We start from the raw sequence: 18,532 nt of genomic DNA, 5'->3' as shown, positions 1-18,532 counted from the left end.
TTCAGAGGAGACTCTGTGAATCAGGCCTTCATGATCAAATTGCTGCAAAGAAACCATTTTTGGTTCCAACCGCTGTGTCTTTGTGAGATGCAGAGTAGGTGAACGGATGATCTCCGCATGTGTGGTTCCCATCATGAAGCATGGAGGAGGAGGTGTGAGGGTGCTTTGCTGGTGACACTGTCAATTATTTATTTAGAATTCAAGGCACAGCTTGGCAACTTTTTTACTTATTTTACCCAGTAAGTTGACTGAGAAGACATTCTCATTTACAGCAACGACCTGGGGAATAGTTACAGGGGAGAGGAGGGATGAATGAGCCAATTGTAAGTTGGGGATGATGAGGTGGCCATGATGGTATGACAGCCATATTGTACATTTAGCCAGGACACTGGGGTTAACACCCCTACTCTTACTATAAGTGCCATTGGATCTTTAGTGACCACAGAGAGTCAGGACACCCGTTTATGTCCCATCTGAAAGACAGCACCCTACACAGGGGAATGTCCCCAATCACTGCTCTGGGGCATTGGGATATTTTTTTAGACCAGAGGAAAGAGTGCCTCCTACTGGCCCTCCAACACCACTTCCAGCAGCATCTGGTCTTCCTTATAGGGACTGACCAGGACCAACCGTGCTTAGCTTCAGAAGCAATCCAGCAGTGGGATGCAAGGTGGTATGCTGCTGCATTTTGCAGCGACATGCCATCCCATCTGGTTTGCAGGCTGTGTAAGGGATATATGACCAAGAAGGAGAGGGATGGAATGCTGCATCAGATGACCTGGCCTCCACAGTCATTTTACCTCAACCCAATTGGGATGAGTTGGACTGCAAATGCTTCGCATATGTGGGAACTTCTTCAAGACTGTTGGAAATTCATTCCAGGTAAAGCTGGTTAAGGGATTGCCAAGAGTGTGCAAAGCTGTCATCAAGGCAAAGGGTGGCTACTTTGAAGAATCTCAAATTTTAAATATATATTGATTGGTTTAACACTTTTTTGGTTACTTCATGATTCCATATGTGTTATTTCATAGTTTTGATGTTTTCACTAATTATTCTACAATGTAGAAAATAGTATAAAAATAAAGAAAAACCCTTGAATTAGTAGGCGTGTCCAAACTTTTGACTGGTACTGTATGTGACATAATAATCTTATGACATGACAGAGTTTTGCCAGTCGCAGTATTCTCATCTTATTCTAAGACTTATTTGAGGTTTAAAAAAATGACAGTAAAACCCACCACAGTATTTACACAAAAAACACAGGTCCTCCTCAAAATGTCCCTTCCTTTTAGGTTAGGCTCAATTCCATTGTGAGTACCTGACACTTCACCTTTCACAGTCCAAAGAAGTGATCAGTAGTGCTGTCAGTAGCAGTGACCTCCCCTAGTCCTGAGGTGTTCAGTGTCACTGCCTGTCTGGGGCCTGTCTGGCTACACTAGGTGAAACAGGAGAGAGGAGAGGAATGGAAAGGAGAGGTAAGGCGGAGTAGAGAGAGAAGAAAGGATAGGTGGAGGGATGGAGGAGAGGAATAAGGGGGGCTCATTGTGTTCAACAGCTCACATCTGGTGCAGCCCATGCCTGTTCTCCCAGTGAGCTTTTCTCTCTGCTGCATGGACGTATAAAAGCTGTTCTCAAATATTGTCTGTGCTCGGCAGAGTGTGCTTTTTCAATCCCAACCTCGGTGCCAAACAGGGCCAGAGGTGGCAGAGATGCCAAGATATGAGCGGCTGCTTTGACGTTGTCGTGTGCCGTGGGGACGAGCAGTGGTACAGCATCAGGACCCGCTCATTCTCTCTGAATGCTGGGCAGACTTGTCTTGCTTTGACGATTCAAGGGCACCACGGCAGAATCAGATATGAGAGGTGACTACTTGCCTCGCTTTCAAATGCCTGTGGAGGAGAGTGCACACAAAGAGATTGATGAGACACACACACACACACACACCTCTTATGTGGCTGCTTTGGTGTTGTGTGAAAGGCTGATAATTCTTGCAGACAGGCGGCATTGTTGCTTTGGTGTAACAAATTGGTCGGGGACTCTTCCTCTTGTGCAGCATGGCGCAGTAAGCTGGGATCCTTTGTGAACATTAATTGTCTTTAAAATAAATATGACAATGCCTGCAGAGGATGCTGTGGAGGATAGTAAGTAGCTCCACACTCTGTGGAGGGGCCAGGCCGGACCTTGATTTAACAGGCTGGATGCTCCACTGCAGCAGTGGCACTAATTCAATGACTGGCTGTATTTCCCATTTCCTCTCTAATGCCATGCCCAGCGGGCAAAACCGGCAGCAATGATGTAATTCTGACGTCTTTTATGACGTCATGTTCAGGTTGAATGTAAACTGATGAAATGAAAAACACATTCTTAACTGGTAGCAATCTGGTTATCAGATAACAACCGACATCCTTCCCAGATCGTCTTAATTTCTTCATGATTGACATCGTTACCTGGTTTTAATCCCGTCATTTTACGGCTCTGCAACCAGAAAACCAATTTACAACCACAAAATGATGTCATTATGACATCCCATGCCAAATTGTGTGAGTTGGGTAACTTTATAGAGTACATGCATTACTAGGAGGCAGTATATACTGTAGGAGGGAGCAGACATTAATGCCATGCTCTTGGTGATGCAGTAGTGCCAGAGCATGTACAGATGTAGGAACTTAATTTGATCACTCTTTTGTTGATGAGAATGTTCCTGCACAGCAGGAAAGGCAAACTTTTGGTGTAGTTGAGTTTTAAAAAGGCTTGTCAAGTTTCTAATTTCTACTTTGGCATTTCAGGCTTGATCTGCCCTTATAAAATGTATCAACCCCTACTAAAATGTCCATTGCATATAATCCACATATTCATTCATATTTCCTTTTGCTGCAAGATTATTTTCCTGCTGTAGAAAACTTGCTCAAATTAAGGCCCCACAGTCGTGCTGTAGCTGTCAGTATGTAGTGTTTGTAAGAGAATGCACAAGGAAAATGCATGAAAACATCGCTCTGGGATCACATGAGGAAGCAGTCTCTCCTATCAAGTAGAAGCAAATTTAAATGGGAATTGAAAAACAGCAGGAGGGGAACGCTTTTTCCTTGAAAAATACACTATAAAGCAAGGTCTTCAACATGGCAGTGACAGGGGTTCCTGAGCTGTAGTCTTTGCCCCTCGTATCACTTAATTTTTCATTTCACTTATGTCATGATCACGGAAAGCCTATTGTAGTTCTTATTTATTTTCATATTCTATAACAATGGATGTCAATGGTATGTTTAGTATATTTAAAAATGTCAGAATTGTCTGTGTGTAAGGATTGTGAGGTTATGTGTCTAGTGGTTAGTTAAAACCTCTTGCATCTAGACGTTCCGCTAGCGGAACGCCTCGCCAAATATCCAATGGAAGAACGTGGCGCGAAATACAAAAACCTCAAAAATGCAATAATTTCCATTTTTCAAACATACGACTATTTTACACCATTTTAAAGACAAGACTCTCGTTAATCTAACCACATTGTCCAATTTCAAAAAGGCTTTACAGCGAAAGCAAAACATTAGATTATGTTAGGAGAGTACACAGCCAAAAATAATCACACAGCCATTTTCAAAGCAAGCATATATGTCACATAAACCCAAAACACAGCTAAATGAAGCACTAACCTTTGATGATCTTCATCAGATGACACTCCTAGGACATTATGTTATACAATACATGCATGTTTTGTTCAATCAAGTTCATATTTATATCCAAAAACAGCTTTTTACATTAGCATGTGATGTTCAGAACATGCATTCCCACCCAAAACTTCCGGTGAATTTACTAAATTACTCATCATAAACGTTGACAAAATACATAACAATTATTTTAAGAATTATAGATACAGAACTCCTTTATGCAATCGCTATGTCAGATTTTAAAATAGCTTTTCGGCGAAAGCACATTTTGCAATATTCTGAGTACATAGCTTAGCCATCACGGCTAGCTATTTTGACACCCGCCAACTTCGGGGCACACTAAACTCAGAATTACTATTAGAAAAATGGTATTACCTTTGCTGATCTTCGTCAGAATGCACTCCCAGGACTGCTACTTCCACAAGAAATGTTGTTTTTGTTCCAAATAATCCATAGTTATGTCCAAATACCTCCGTTTTGTTCGTGCGTTCAGGTCACTATCCAAAGGGTAACGCGCGAGTGCATATTGAGACAAAAAAATTCAAAAGGTTCCTTTACCGTACTTAGAAGCATGTCAAACGCTGTTTAAAATCAATTTTTATGGTATTTTTCTCGTAAAATAGCGATAATATTCCAACCGGACAATAGTGTATTCATTCAAATAGGAAAAGAAAAAACAGCATGGTCGCGGGACCGCGCATCTCCAATCTCTTTGTCACCAGGCAGACCACTGACAAACTGTGCTAGTATACTTTGCCCAGAGACAGGAGACGCCTCAATCCACTTTCTGAAGGCTTTAGAGAGCCAATGGAAGCCTTAGAAAGTGCTTCGTAACAGCTCAGATACTGTAGTTTCGATAGAGAACCAAAAGAAGAACTACAATTTCACAGACAGGCCACTTCCTGCTTGGAATCTTCTCAGGTTTTTGCCTGCCATATGAGTTCTGTTATACTCACAGACACCATTCAAACAGTTTTAGAAACTTCAGAGTGTTTTCTATCCAGATCTACTAATAATATGCATATTCAAATTTCTGGGCAAGAGTAGTAACCAGTTTAAATCGGGTACATTTTTTTCATCCGGCCGTGAAAATACTGCCCCCATCCCAAAAAGGTTTTAAGAGCCGTCCTATGCAAAATAAAAATAAGTCAGACAATTCAATTTTTATTTTAAAAGCCGTACTTATAAATGTATAAATTATTTGTGAAGTATCTATGGAGTTCTTATAAAGCCTTTATGAATGCTCTATAAAGCCAGTATAAGTTGTTTATTTAAAGTGGGACCTAATCTAACGCTATTCTCTCCTCTCTGGGTCTCTCTCCTTTCTCTCCAGAGGATGGGCTGTAGCTACTTCCTGTGCACCATCATGCTCTTCGTGGCCGTCCTCTTGGCCGTCACAGCAACGGGTACCATCCTCTTCATGAACCACTACCAAGCCCCGCCCCCCGGCACTAACAACGGCCCCCCACTCATCTCCACCAACCAGGATGAGGGCAATGCCCTGGTGACGGTCGAGCGGGGCGACGGCTCACGCATCAACATTTTCATCGACCCCAACTGCCCCGACTACAACAACAACTTCCTGCGGCTGGAGGGTGTGCAGACTTCTCTGCTCCACTCGCTGACCGACCACGACACGAGCCTAAAGTCAGTGAAGGGCCAGGACCGAGCCTTGCTGGTGAAGTTGGCTGAGGAGGTGGCCAAGCTCTCGGCCCACGCCAGCCAGCTCAGGTTGGAGTACGAATCTCTGAGGCGAGGCCAGGGGAACCTGGGACAAGAGCTCAACACTCTGCAAACGGAGCAAGGCCGACTTATCCAGGTTAAAGCCCTTCCCTCAACGCCCCAAAGCCCCATTCCTCATCTGACCCCGGGAAAGTGGGAGTTTAATGGTTACTTTGCTTAGTGGTGTCTTTCATCCAAAGTGACTTACACGGCTGTCCCATTTTAGATTTTTCGAGCAGAGTTGGTTCTGTACTCAAGTAATCCAGGTTAAGTATTGTGCTCAAGGGCATAACTGCACTATTCTCCACCTGACATTTAGGCCACCAACCTTCTGGTCAACCTTCTGCTAGTTACCATTCACAGCTTGCCTCTACTGCTGCATATGCTCATGAAACTCATACACTCTTGGAAAAAAGGGTTCCAAAAGGGTTCTTGCTCTGTCCTCATAGGAGAATGCTTTTTGGTTCCAGGGAGAACCCTTTTGTACAACCCTTTTGGGTTCCATGTAGATCCCTCTGTAGAAAGCGTCCTACATGAAACCCTAAAGGGCTCTTCCTGGAACCAAAAGGGTTCTTCCTGCAACCAAAAAAGGGTTTTCAAAGGATTCTCCTATGCGGACAGCCGAAGAACCATTTTAGGTTCTAGATAGATACAGTGCATTCGGAAAGTATTCAGACCGCTTCACTTTTGCCACATTTTGTTAGGTTACAGCCTTATTTTCAAAGGTATTGAATGAAAACATTTCCTCATTAATCTACACACAAAACTCCATAATGACAAAGCAAAAACGTTTTTTTTAGAAACTTTTGCAAATGTATTACCAATAAAAAACATAAATACCTTATTTACATAAGCATCCAGATCCTTTGCTATGAGACTAGACATTGAGCTCAGGTGCATCTTGTTTCCATTGATCACCCTTGAGATGTTTCCAGAACTTGACTGGAGTCCATCTGGGGTAAATTCAATTGGATGAATATTATTTGGAAAGGCACACAGCTGTCTATATAAGGTCCCACAGTTGACAGTCAGAGCAAAAACCAAGCCACGAGGTCGAAGGAATTGTCCGTAGAGCTCCGAGACAGGATTGTGTCAAGGCACAAATCTGGGGAAAAGTACCAAAACATTTCTGCAGCATTGAAGGTCCACAAGAACACAGTGGCCTCCATCATTCTTAAATGGAAGAAGTTTGGAACCACCAAGACTCTTCTTACAGCTGGCCGCCCAGCTAAACTGAGCAATCGGGGGAGAAAGGCCTTGGTCAGGGAGGTGATCAAGAACCTGATGGTCACTCTGACAGAGCTCCAGAGTTCCTCTGTGGAGATGGGGGAACCTTCCAGAAGGACAACCATGTCTGCAGCACTTTACCAATCAGGCCTTTATGGTAGAGTGGCCAGACAGTCACGTCCTGACCAGTAAAGGGGTCTTTTGTCATTGTAGTATGGTCAGGGTGTGGCAGGGTGTCACGTTCGTCGTACTGATGGGACCAAGGCGCAGCGGGAATGTGTATGCTCATCTTCTTTATTTAGAAGAAAACCAAAATAAACACTTAAACAAAAACAACGATGAGAAACAGTCCTGTAAGGCACACAGCTACACATGGAACAACTACCCACAAAAACCCATGGAAAAACACCCCTACTAAATAGGACCTTCAATTAGAGGCAATGAGGAACAGCTGCCTCCAATTGAAGGTCAACGCAATAAACCAAACATAGAAATAGAAAAACTAGAATGAACATAGAAATATACTAACATAGAACATTAACCCCAAAAAAAACGAAACACATAAAACAAACACCCACTGCCACTTCCTGACCAAACTACAATAACAAATAACCCCTTTACTGGTCAGGATGTGACACAGGGGGTGTTTGTGTTTTGGGGTTTTTGGTCTAGGGGATTTTGGTTCTAGTTTTCATTTTCTATGTTTCGTTTTCCAGGTTTGGCCGAGTGTGGTTTCCAATCAGAGGCAGGTGTCTTTCGTTGTCTCTGTTTGGAAGTTAAGGGAGCTACAGGAGCCTGAGAGGCAGCCCCCCCAAAAAAAACATTTTTTGGGGGGGCACACGGGGAGTTGGGCAGAGTCAGGGTGGAGTCCTGAGCCAACTCCCCATGCTTACCGTGGGGAGCGGGTAACGAGGAGAGCACCGAGCTACGCAGAAATGCGCACGGTGTCGCCCATACGCACGCACAGTCCGATGCGGTCAGTACGGGCTCCGCAGCATTGCCGGGCGAGAGTTGGCCGGCAGCCAGGGAGAAGTGTGCCGGCGCAGCGCATCTGGCCACCAGTGCGTCTCCTCGGTCCAGCTTACTCTACGCACGGCAGCCCTCACTCTCCAGCACAGCCCAGTTCGCCCTGTGCCAGCACTCCACCCGTGCCGGGCTACAGTGACCACTCAGCCAGGACAGGGTGTGCCAGCCCTGAGTTCCAGACCGCCGGTGCGCCTCCACGGCCTAGTGTGCCCCGTGCCTGCTCTGCGCACCCAGTCTCCTGTAAGTCTCCCCAGTCCGGGGAGACCGGTCCCAGCTCCACGCAGGAGGCCTCCAGCGACGCTCCTCAGCCCGGAGCCTCCAGCGACGCTCCTCAGCCAGGAGCCTCCAGCGACGCTCCCCTGCCTGGAGCCTCCAGCGATGCTCCTTGGCCTGGAGCCTCCAGCGATGCTCCGAAGCCCGGAGCCTCCAGCGACGCTCCGAAGCCCGGAGTCTCCAGCGACGCTCCTCAGCCAGGAGCCTCCAGCAACGCTCCCCAGCCAGGATCCTCCAGCAACGCTCCCCAGCCTGGAGCCTCCAACGACGCTCCTCAGCCCGGGGCCTCCAGCGACGCTCCTCAGCCAGGAGCCTCTAGCGACACTCCCCAGCCTGGAGCCTCCAGCAATGCTCCCCAGCCTGGAGCCTCCAGCGACGCCTCTCAGCCCGGGGCCTCCAGTGACGCCTTTCAGCCCAGAGTCTTCTGAACGGGAGCTATGCCCAGAGCCAGAGCCACCTCCGTAGTGGGAGGATTGGGAAGGGGGGGTGTAGCACAGGGACCGCCGTTGACAGTGGCCACCCTCCCTTCCCTCCATTTAGGTTTGGGGTTGTTTTGTGGGGGTTTTTGTTTTGAGGTGCATTCGGGGTCTGCACCTTTGGGGGGGGGGGTACTGTCACGTCCTGACCAGTAAAGGGGTCTTTTGTCATTGTGGTATGGTCAGGGCGTGGCAGGGGGTGTTTGTTTTGTGTGTTTTGGGGTTTTTGGTCTAGGGGATTTTGGTTCTAGTTTTCATTTTCTATGTTCCGTTTTCCAGGTTTGGCCGAGTGTGGTTTCCAATCAGAGGCAGGTGTCTTTCGTTGTCTCTGATTGGAAGCCATACTTAGGCAGCCTGTTTTCCTTTGGGTTTTGTGGGTGGTTGTTTTTCGTATAGTCCTTGTGTCCTTACAGAACTGTTGTTTGGCGTTGTTTTTTGTTTGTTTAAGTGTTCACTCGTAATAAAAAAGAAGATGAGCACGATATCCGCTGCGCCTTGGTCTGTCCTTTACGACGCCCATGACACAGACAGAAGCCACTCCTCAGTAAAAGGCACATGACAGCCTGCTTGGAGTTTGCCAAAAGGCACCTGAAGGACTCTGACCATGATAAACAAGATTCTCTGGTCTGATGAAACCAAGATTGAACTCTTTGGCCTGAATGCCAAGCATCACTTGGCCAATACCATCCCTACGGTGAAGCATGGTGGTGGCAGCATCAAGCTGTGGGGATGTTTTTCAGCGGCAGGGACTGGGAGACTAGTCAGGATCGAGGAAAAGATGAGTGGAGCAAAGAACAGAGAGATCCTTGATGAAAACCTGCTCCAGAGCGCTCAGAACCTCAGACTGGGGCGAAGCTTCACCTTCCAACAGAACAACAACCCAAAGCACACAGCCAAGACAATGCAGGAGTAGTTTCGGGACAAGTTTCTGAATGGCCTTCAGCGGCCCAGCCAGAGCCCGGACTTGAACCCGATCGAGGATCTGCAGAGAAGAATGGGAGAAACTCCGCAAACACAGGTCTGCCAAGCTTGTAGCGTCATACCCAAGAAGACTTTAGGCTGTAATCGCTGCCAAAGGTGCTTCAACAAATTACTGAGTAAAGGGTCTGAATACTTATGTAAATGTGATATTTCAGTTTTTGCTTTGTCATTGTGGGGTATTGTGTGTAGATTGATGACAAATTAATTTTTAAAATCAATTTTAGAATAAGGCTGTTGTAATGAACACGATGGGAGACAGAGAGCTGGTTTCAAGCGCAGGGTGCAGCAGGTGTTTATTTGTAAAGGACCACTGGAGGAGGCAGGTAGCTGGGTCCAGGAGCAGGCAGATGGTCATACACAGGGGGTCCAAAAAGGCAACAGTACACGTAGGGAAAAGGCTAGTAACGTCATCCGGGAGATCAGGCAATAGGTTGATAACAGGAAATCCAATAGGCTAAAGTACAGGCAGGGAATAGGCAAAAGGAGTTGTTAGTAAGGCAGGCAAAAACTATCATACACGGGAGGATTTAAATCACGGGAAAAACAGCACTCCAAATAGAAGTGTGTCACAATACAAACAATACCTCACAATGTTGGGGTGCAAAGAACTGAACTAAATAGTGTGTGATAATGACATACAGGTGTGTGAACAGGTGATCAGAATTCAGGTGATTGGGATCTGGAGAGTGAGCTGCATTCAGAGGATCTATGTGTTTGAGAGTGTGAGTTGGAAAGTGGGCTGGAAGGTGAGCTGCGTTCAGGGGATGTACGTGTTTGAGAGTGTGAGTTGGAAGCAGACGTTACAGCTGTAACATAACAAAATATGGAAAAAGTCAAGGGTTCTGAATACTTTCCGAATGCACTGTATTTACTCTTCACAGGTTTTTGGTTTGAATAATAGCCTAAAAGTTTAAAATCATGAAAAACAGCCCCAGACCATTATGCTTCCTCCACCAAACTTTACAGTTGGCACTATGCATTGGGGCAGGTAGCGTTCTACTGGCATCCGCCAAACCCAGATTTGTCCGTCGACTGCCAGATGGTGAAACATGATTCATACCACTTTGCGGCTGAGCCGTTGTTGCTCCCAGACATTTCCACTTCAGAATAACCACACTTACAGTTGATCGGGGCAGCTCTAGCAGGGCAGAAATTTGACGAACTGACTTGTTGGAAAGGTGGCATCCTATGATGGTGCCACGTTGAAAGTCACTGAGCTCTTCAGTAAGGTCATTCTACTGCCATTGTTTGTCTATGGAGATTGCATGGCGGTGTGCTCAATTTCATACACCTGTCAGCAACAGGTGTGGCTGAAATAGCCGAATCAACTCATTTGAAGGGGTGTCCACATACTTTTGTATATACAGTACCAGTCAAAAGTTTAGACACATACTCATTCAAGGGTTTTCTTTATTTTGACTGTTTTCTACATTGTAAAATAATAGTGAAGACATCAAAACTATGAAATAAAACATATGGAATCATGTAGTAACCAAAAAAGTGTTAAACATATATTATATATTTGTGATTCTTCAAAGTAGCCACGTTTTGCCTTCATGAAAGCTTGCACTTTGGTATTTAACAGCTTCATGAGGTATTCACCTGCAATGCATTTCAATTAGCAGATGTGCCTTGTTAAAGTTAATTTGTGGAATTTCTTTCCTTCTGAATGCGTTTGAGCCAGTCAGTTGTGTTGTGACAAGGTAAGGGTGGTATTCAGAATAAAGCCCTATTTGGTAAAATACCATGTCCATATTATGTCAAGAACAGCTCAAATAAGCAAAGAGAAATGACAGTCCACCATTACTTTAAGACATAAAGGTCAGTCAATAGGGAAACATATCAAGAACTTTGAAAGTTTCTTCAAGTGCAGTCACAAAAACAAGCGCTTTGATGAAACTGGCTCTCATGAGGATTGCCACAGGAAAGGAAGACCCAGAGTTACCTCTGCTGCAGAGGATATGTTCATTAGCGTTACCAGACTCATAAATTGCAGCCCAAATAAATGCTTCACAGAGTTCAAGTAACAGACACATCTCAACATCAAGTGTTCAGAGGAGACTGCTTGAATCAGGCCTTCATGGTTGAATTGCTACAAAGAAACCACTACTAAAGGACACCAATAAGAAGAGACTTGCTTGGGCCAATAAACATGAGCAATGAACATTAGACGGGTGGAATAATGTCCTTTGGTCTGATGAGTCCAAATTTGAAATTTTTGGTTTCAACCGCCGTGTCTTTGTGAGACAAAGAGTAGTTGAACGGATGATCTCTGCATGTGTGGTTCACACTGTGAAGCATGGTGGAGGAGGTGTGATGGTGTGGGGGTGCTTTGCTGGTGACACTGTCAGTGATATATTTCAAATTCAAGGCACACTTAACCAGCATGGCTACCACAGCATTCTGCAGCGATACGCCATCCCATCTGTTTTGCGCTTAGTGGGACTATCATGTGTTTTTCAACAGGACAATGACCCAACACACCTCCAGGCTGTGTAAAGGCTTTTTAACCAAGAAGGAGAGTGATAGTGTGCTGCATCAAATGACCTGGCCTCCACAATCACCCTACCTCAACCCAATTGAGATGGTTTGGGATGAGTTGGACTGCAGAGTGAAGGAAAAGCAGCCAACAAGTGCTCAGCATATGTGGGAACTCCTTCAAGACTTTTGGAAAAGCATTCCAGATGAAGCTGGTTCAGAGAATGCCAAGAGTGTGCAAAGCTGTCATCAAGGCAAAAGGTTGACTACTTAGAAGAATCTCAAATTTAAAATATATTTTGATGTGTTTAACACTTTTTTGGTTCATAGTTTTGATGTCTTCACTATTATTCTACAATGTAGAAAATAGTATAAAAATAAAATAAAAAACTTGAATGAGTAGGTGTGTCCAAGCTTTTGACTGGTACTGTATACTGTTACTAATAGAGGACAACTTGGTATTGTCCGTTCTGCTATTTTGATATGAACAGTTAGGTTATTCCCATCAGCATTTATTTCAAACTCACGCATTTGATCAATCCCCAGCGTGATAAGAATGAGATTTTTTTTAAATAAAATCTGCAATATCCCACTGGCAGCCTGACAGCGGGAGGAGTTCATTCTCAAGTACCTGTGTTGAAAGCACACACACACACATATAAACACACACACCATTATCACTGTGAGTTTCTCACTAATACAAAATGCACCATTGTAATCCGATTAGTCCTGGATCAGGAAGACAATAACACTGTCTGTACGCATTTACCGTAACATAGTGTATATCGTTTTTTTTGTGGCCTGTTGTTAAGTCCGACTGCTGTTGCTCGGCCATTGTACAACTTGCTTGTCAACTCTGGACAGAGGTGTGACCAATGTCATTTTAAACTCTGCATCAACGTGGGTGTGTTTATTTGGGCATTCAATGGAAAACATTGCAAAACTCTTTACAACACAGTCCATTTTCCTCTAATGAACACGACCTACTGGATGAGTGAATGCGCAGTGGACTTTTCTTAGCACCGTTCAGATCAGTCAATTTTTATTAAATTACACTTGAGTCCCATTAGGGAGGTGATAACCTAGAGAAGAAGCTATAGTCACATCCCAGGGGCTGCTCTGCCTCCAGCAGGCTTTAGATATACCAGGAGATGGATACATACACTCACTGTATAGAATGTGAATATTTATTTGCTGAAGAAGGCTCAAGGTTAGGTACTTTTATCTTGTCATAAACATGTTTCATAGTGGTTCTTTTCAGGGGGTAAAGAATAAACACACCATAAATTGTATTCATAGCACAGGGGCATTTTCACTTGCGATTACCAAATGATCTTTTCATTGGTTGAGTGAGTCTCACACACACTACATATTTTGTTTTTGTCACTATTGATTCGAGAGTGATTTGGAAGAATCTTAACTGAGGACCCAACCTGTATACAGAGCAGGATATCAATGATCCCTCAAACACCTATCAAAAAGGGGATTATTCATGGTAAATGAGTCAGGTGAAGCTGCTGCAGTATTGGCATTTATCATGCATTTTCAATGCTGTTGTTCCCCTCTCTAATCAATAGAGGAGCTTTCATCTCCTCCTGAATGGTAATGGTGATATGCTAAGTATGTGTCCTCTGAGTGCCTTTGAAACCCGAATGGCAATGTAACCCTGGGAGCCTGACTCTGCACAGGAGCTCTGTCACTAATGAGGCCTGAAGACACCCTATAGCCCCCTCATTATCTCAATACACACACCACCTGCGTGGAAAATACAAAATGCTTTATAAATATAGGCTACATATTGTAGGATACTGTTCATATGATACTGTAGCAGCAGAAGGAGAAATGCAAAATACAAAGCAACAACTCGTCAAGATCCATTCAACAGTAACTAGAGCCTAAATTGCACCAGAGTTCTGTATGTCGGGATGCAGGCAATAACCGTCTTCCATAGCCCAGTTGTCAAACCTTTTAAAGGCCTATTGTGGTCAAAATGATGTTGTTCCTGTGTTTAATATCATATTGTACGACAGCTGATGAAACTAACACTGTAAAAGTGTGAAACCATTTGATCAGTGTTATTTCCTGATAGTTGCTGGTTGAAAATGCAATCGACACAGGACCTTCTAATCAGCAGTTTTTCATGGACGGATTTTGTGCTTTTCCATGGTTAATAGACCAATAACAAAGTGAGTTCCAAACAGCTGGTTTCAAATGTTCCCTCCCAACTCAGACCACACGCATTCCTAGCAAAATTCTTGCTTGAGAAATATTTGTTTGCTAAACAACCCCCCCCCCCCAAAAAAAGCCAATTTGAATGAAAATCTATTACAGTAGTAACCGATTGGTTACCATTCAATCGGCGACAGATTTTCATGTGAATATCTAGAATCCGCATAAAGAAAATATGCAGCAGTGGTGTGTTTCCACCAAATGGACTTGTTGTGGATAAAAGTCTGTGCGTGATGATGTATTACACACAAAATATACTTTTTCGCTTACGTTTTCATTTACAGAATAAAAATCTAAAGTTCAATGTGTTTCCATCGCATTTTCAGCTCTGCCGATAGTTTTGTCACAAAAATGGTTGTGTTAAATAACAGTTGTGCCTACTCTGGTCTTGGCACATGCACTCTAGCCAACAGCTCACAGATACTGTGTGGGTAGGGGAGTCTACATGATGAGATTATTATGGATAAGATCAAGAATATTTTTATTTGTCAAACGGCAGTCAAGCTTCAATCATCATGTCACCAGAATAAGATCCTCAATGTTTATTGGAAAGGAGCATCAAGCGCATCACCGGGCACTCTCATTTATGCGCATAAAGGTGTTTCCACCACCAGTTCTCGCATAATTAACTTTACAGACACAAAAAGATCCCACCATGTCAAACGAACAAATGATCTGTGGGCATTTACAAAATTGTACCAAAACTACTTGTTTCCATCATAGCTGTTGTAATTTTTTGGAAACGTGGTTAGTGATATAAAACGGCTGCATTGGGCCTTTAAGGTCTGCTAGAGAGAAAAAAAAACATTTTTGGAAAGTCTTTGTCTGTATCTCCTCTCATACCTCATACCTCTCTACTCACTCTACTTCTGTAATATTGGATTCAACTACAAAATGGAAAAAGAGATCTACTTTTCTAACCTACTGTCTTTTCTACCCTTTATCAGGGGGAAGTAGGTCATAATTAAGCAATAATACATTAGAGACAATGTGTTGTGACATTTTTATCATGGCTGTGACGGGGTCATAACCATGAGATTAAACCAATCTATTATGACCCGTCTATGGAAATATGAGACTCTTACATGTTGGTTGTTTTGTTCTAAGATGTCCACTAGCCTCACAAGACTCGTCTGAAGGTAGCCAAGTACCAGTAAAAAACAATTAAGGGAAGTATTTTGTTTATGGAAGTACTATAGTTTAGTGCCTAAAAAAAGGGGTTACATTTAAAATCAGGTATACTCACAGAACAGAAAATAACCACCCACAAAACCCAAAGGAAAACAGGCTACCTAAGTATGGCTCCCAATTAGCGACAACGATGTTGAGAGCCATACCAGGCCAAAACAAAGAAATACAAACACATAGAAAAAAGGACATAGAATGCCCAAAACCCCAAAACACACAGAAAAACACCCCCTGCCACGCCCTAACCAAACTACAATAACAAATAACCCCTTTTACTGGTCAGGACGTGACACTTAGTCGAACTTTGTAGGTTGCTATGGCAAGCAAAAATTGTATCATAAGGAGTGTGAGGTATAGTGGCTGTGAAACTAGCTTTGCGGTTCTTTCTAGCTCAGTTGATAGAGCATGTGTAAGGGGTGCGTAACTGGTGGAAGGGAAGTCAGATGCAGGAGAGCAGAACTAGGTAATAGCCGGAGCAGTTTAATAGTAAAACCAACGGCATAAGAAATACAAAATATGGGCACAATAACCCGACATGCACCAGTCAAACAAATGTGCACAAGCACTTACAACAAACAATACCGCACAAAGACATGGGGGGAACAGAGGGTTAAATACACAACATGTAATGAGGGAAATGAAAACCAGGTGTGTGGGAAAACAAGACAAAACAAATGGAAAATGAAAAATGGATCGGCGATGGCTAGAAGACCGGTGACGTCGACCACCGAACACCGCCCGAACAAGCTCCCACATTACCGTCCAGCTCCCACATTACCAGCGCCACCAGGCAGGAGGCCGGGAGTATGGGGGTGGGATCCATGGGCCGCTCCTCTGTGTCATACAGCCGGGACAATGCGTCTGCCTTCACGTTCTGGGAACCTGGTTTGTAAGAAAGGGTGAACACAAAACGGGTGAAAAACATGGCCCACCTTGCCTGGCGAGGGTTCAGTCTCCTCGCCGCCCGGATGTTCTCCAGATTGCGGTGGTCAGTCCAGATGAGCCAATGTCTCCACACCTCAGAGCCTTGATGACAGCCAACAGCTCCCGGTCCCCCAAGTCATAGTTTCACTCCGCCGGGCTGAGCTTCCTCGAGAAGAAGGCACAGGGGCGGAGCTTCGGTGGCGTACCCGAGCGCTGAGAGAGCACGGCTCCTATCCCAGCCTCGGACGCATCCACCTCCACTATGAATGCCAAAGAGGGATCCGGATGGGCCAGCACGGGAGCCGAGGTAAACAGAGCCCTCAGGTGACCAAAAGCCCTGTTTGCCTCAGCCGACCACTGCAAACGTACCGGTCCCCCCTTCAGCAATGAGGTAATGGGAGCCGCTACCTGACCAAAACCCCGGATAAACCTCCGGTAGTAATTGGCAAACTCTAGAAACCGCTGCACCTCTTTTACCGTGGCGGGAGTCGGCCAACTACGCACGGCTGAAATGCGGTCACTCTCCATCTCCACCCCAGAGGTGGAATTGCGGTACCCTAGGAAGGAGATGGACTGTTGGAAGAACAGGCATTTCTCACCCTTGGCGAACAGGTCATGCTCCAACAGTCGACCAAGCAACTTGCACACCAGGAACACATGCTCGGCGCGTGTAGCGGAGTATATCAGAATGTCATCAACATACACCACTACACCCTGCCCGTGCAGGTCCCTGAAAATCTTGTCAACAAAGGCTTGGAAGACTGATGGAGCATTCATCAACTCGTACGACATGACGAGGTACTCATAATGCCCTGAGGTCGTACTGAACGCCGTCTTCCACTCGTCTCCCGCCCGGACACGCACCAGGTTGTAAGCACTTCTGAGATCAAGTTTGGTGAAGAAGCGCGCCCCGTGCATTGACTCAATCGCACCTCACAGTTATCTGATTAAGGCCTTGATAGTCAATACACGGGCACAAACCTCCCTCCTTCTTGACAAAAAATAAATTCGAGGAGGCGGGTGAAGTGGAGGACCGAATGTACCCCTGACGCAGGGATTCGGAAACATATGTTTCCATAGCCACCGTCTCCGCCTGTGACAGGGAATACACGTGACTCCTGGGAAGTGCGGCGTCTACCAGGAGATTTATCGCACAATCCCTGCGTCGATGGGGTGGTAATTGCCAAATCGGCATATTCGGGGGGAATGCGCACGGCGGAGACCTGGTCTGGACTTTCCACCGTAGTAGCACCTACGGAAACCCCTAAGCACCTCCCCGAGCACTCTCACGACCACCCCGTGAGAGCCCTCCGTTGCCATGAAACAGGGGGGTTATGACAAGCTAACCAAGGTAGACCTAGCACCACGGGAAACGCAGGAGAGTCAATGAGAAAGAGACTGATTCTCTCCATGTGACCCCCCTGCGTCACCATGCCCAGAGGAGCGGTGGCCTCCCTAATCAACCCTGACCCTAATGGTCGACTATCTAAGGCATGACCTGGGAAGGGCATAGCCACAGGAATGATGGGGATCCCTAAACTATGGGCAAATGATCTGTCTATAAAATTCCCTGCCGTGCCTGAATCGATGAGCACCTTATGCTGGGAATGCGAGGAAAACTCAGGAAAAGTAACGAACAAAAACATGTGTGCAACAGAGGGCTCTGGGTGAGAATGGTGCCTTCTCACCTAGGGTGACGCCAGAGTGCCCTGCCTGCTGCCTCGACCCCCAGAGAAACCAACTCGGCACCGACCGGCAGTGTGACCTCTGCGGCCACAGATGGTGCACGAGACGGAACCTCCTCCGGTCTGCCTGAGCGCAGCACCTCCCAGCTCCATGGGCATCGGAGCGGTGGTGCTGGGGGATGGAACCGACAGACCCCGATCTGGACCTCTGCGGGTAGCCAGCAGGTTATCCAGCCGAATGGACAGGTCCACCAGCTGGTCAAAGGTAAGGGTGGTGTCCCTGCTGGCCAACTCTCGACGGACGTCCTCGCGCAAACTGCAGAGATAGTGGTCGATCAGGGCCCTGTCATTCCATCCCACTCCGGCGGCCAGGGTCCGAAAGTCCAAAGCGAACTCCTGTGCGCTCCTCGTCCCCTGCCACAGGTGGAAGAGACGTTCACCCGCCGCTCTACTCTTGGGCGGGTGGTCGAAGACTGCCTGGAAGCGGCGGGTGAACTCCTCGAAGTCGTCCAACGCCATATCTCCTTCTTCCCACACGGCGTTAGCCCACTCCAGAGCTCTCCCCAAGAGGCACGAAACGAGGGTGGACACCCTCTCCCTTCCCGAGGGAGCCGGGTAAACGGTGCCCAGGTATAAGTCCAGCTGTAACAGGAAACCCTGGCAC

The 18,532-nt window shown here is 45.8% G+C and overlaps 1 protein-coding gene across 1 annotated transcript in view; it reads left to right on the top strand.

Moving 5' to 3' along the window:
* The window catches only part of fibcd1a (fibrinogen C domain containing 1a), a 125,113-nt gene that overhangs the window by 22,541 nt on the left and 84,040 nt on the right, over window positions 1–18,532 (top strand). Inside the window, exon 3 of the mRNA XM_014172398.2 lies at window positions 4,993–5,478. Within this exon, the coding sequence (XP_014027873.1) occupies window positions 4,993–5,478 (486 nt within the window). The remainder of the gene's footprint in view (window positions 1–4,992; window positions 5,479–18,532) is intronic.

This window comes from Salmo salar, chromosome ssa24, assembly GCF_905237065.1.
Source record: "Salmo salar chromosome ssa24, Ssal_v3.1, whole genome shotgun sequence".
Classification (NCBI taxonomy): domain Eukaryota; kingdom Metazoa; phylum Chordata; class Actinopteri; order Salmoniformes; family Salmonidae; genus Salmo; species Salmo salar.
This window is presented reverse-complemented; position numbering and strand designations above follow the sequence as displayed.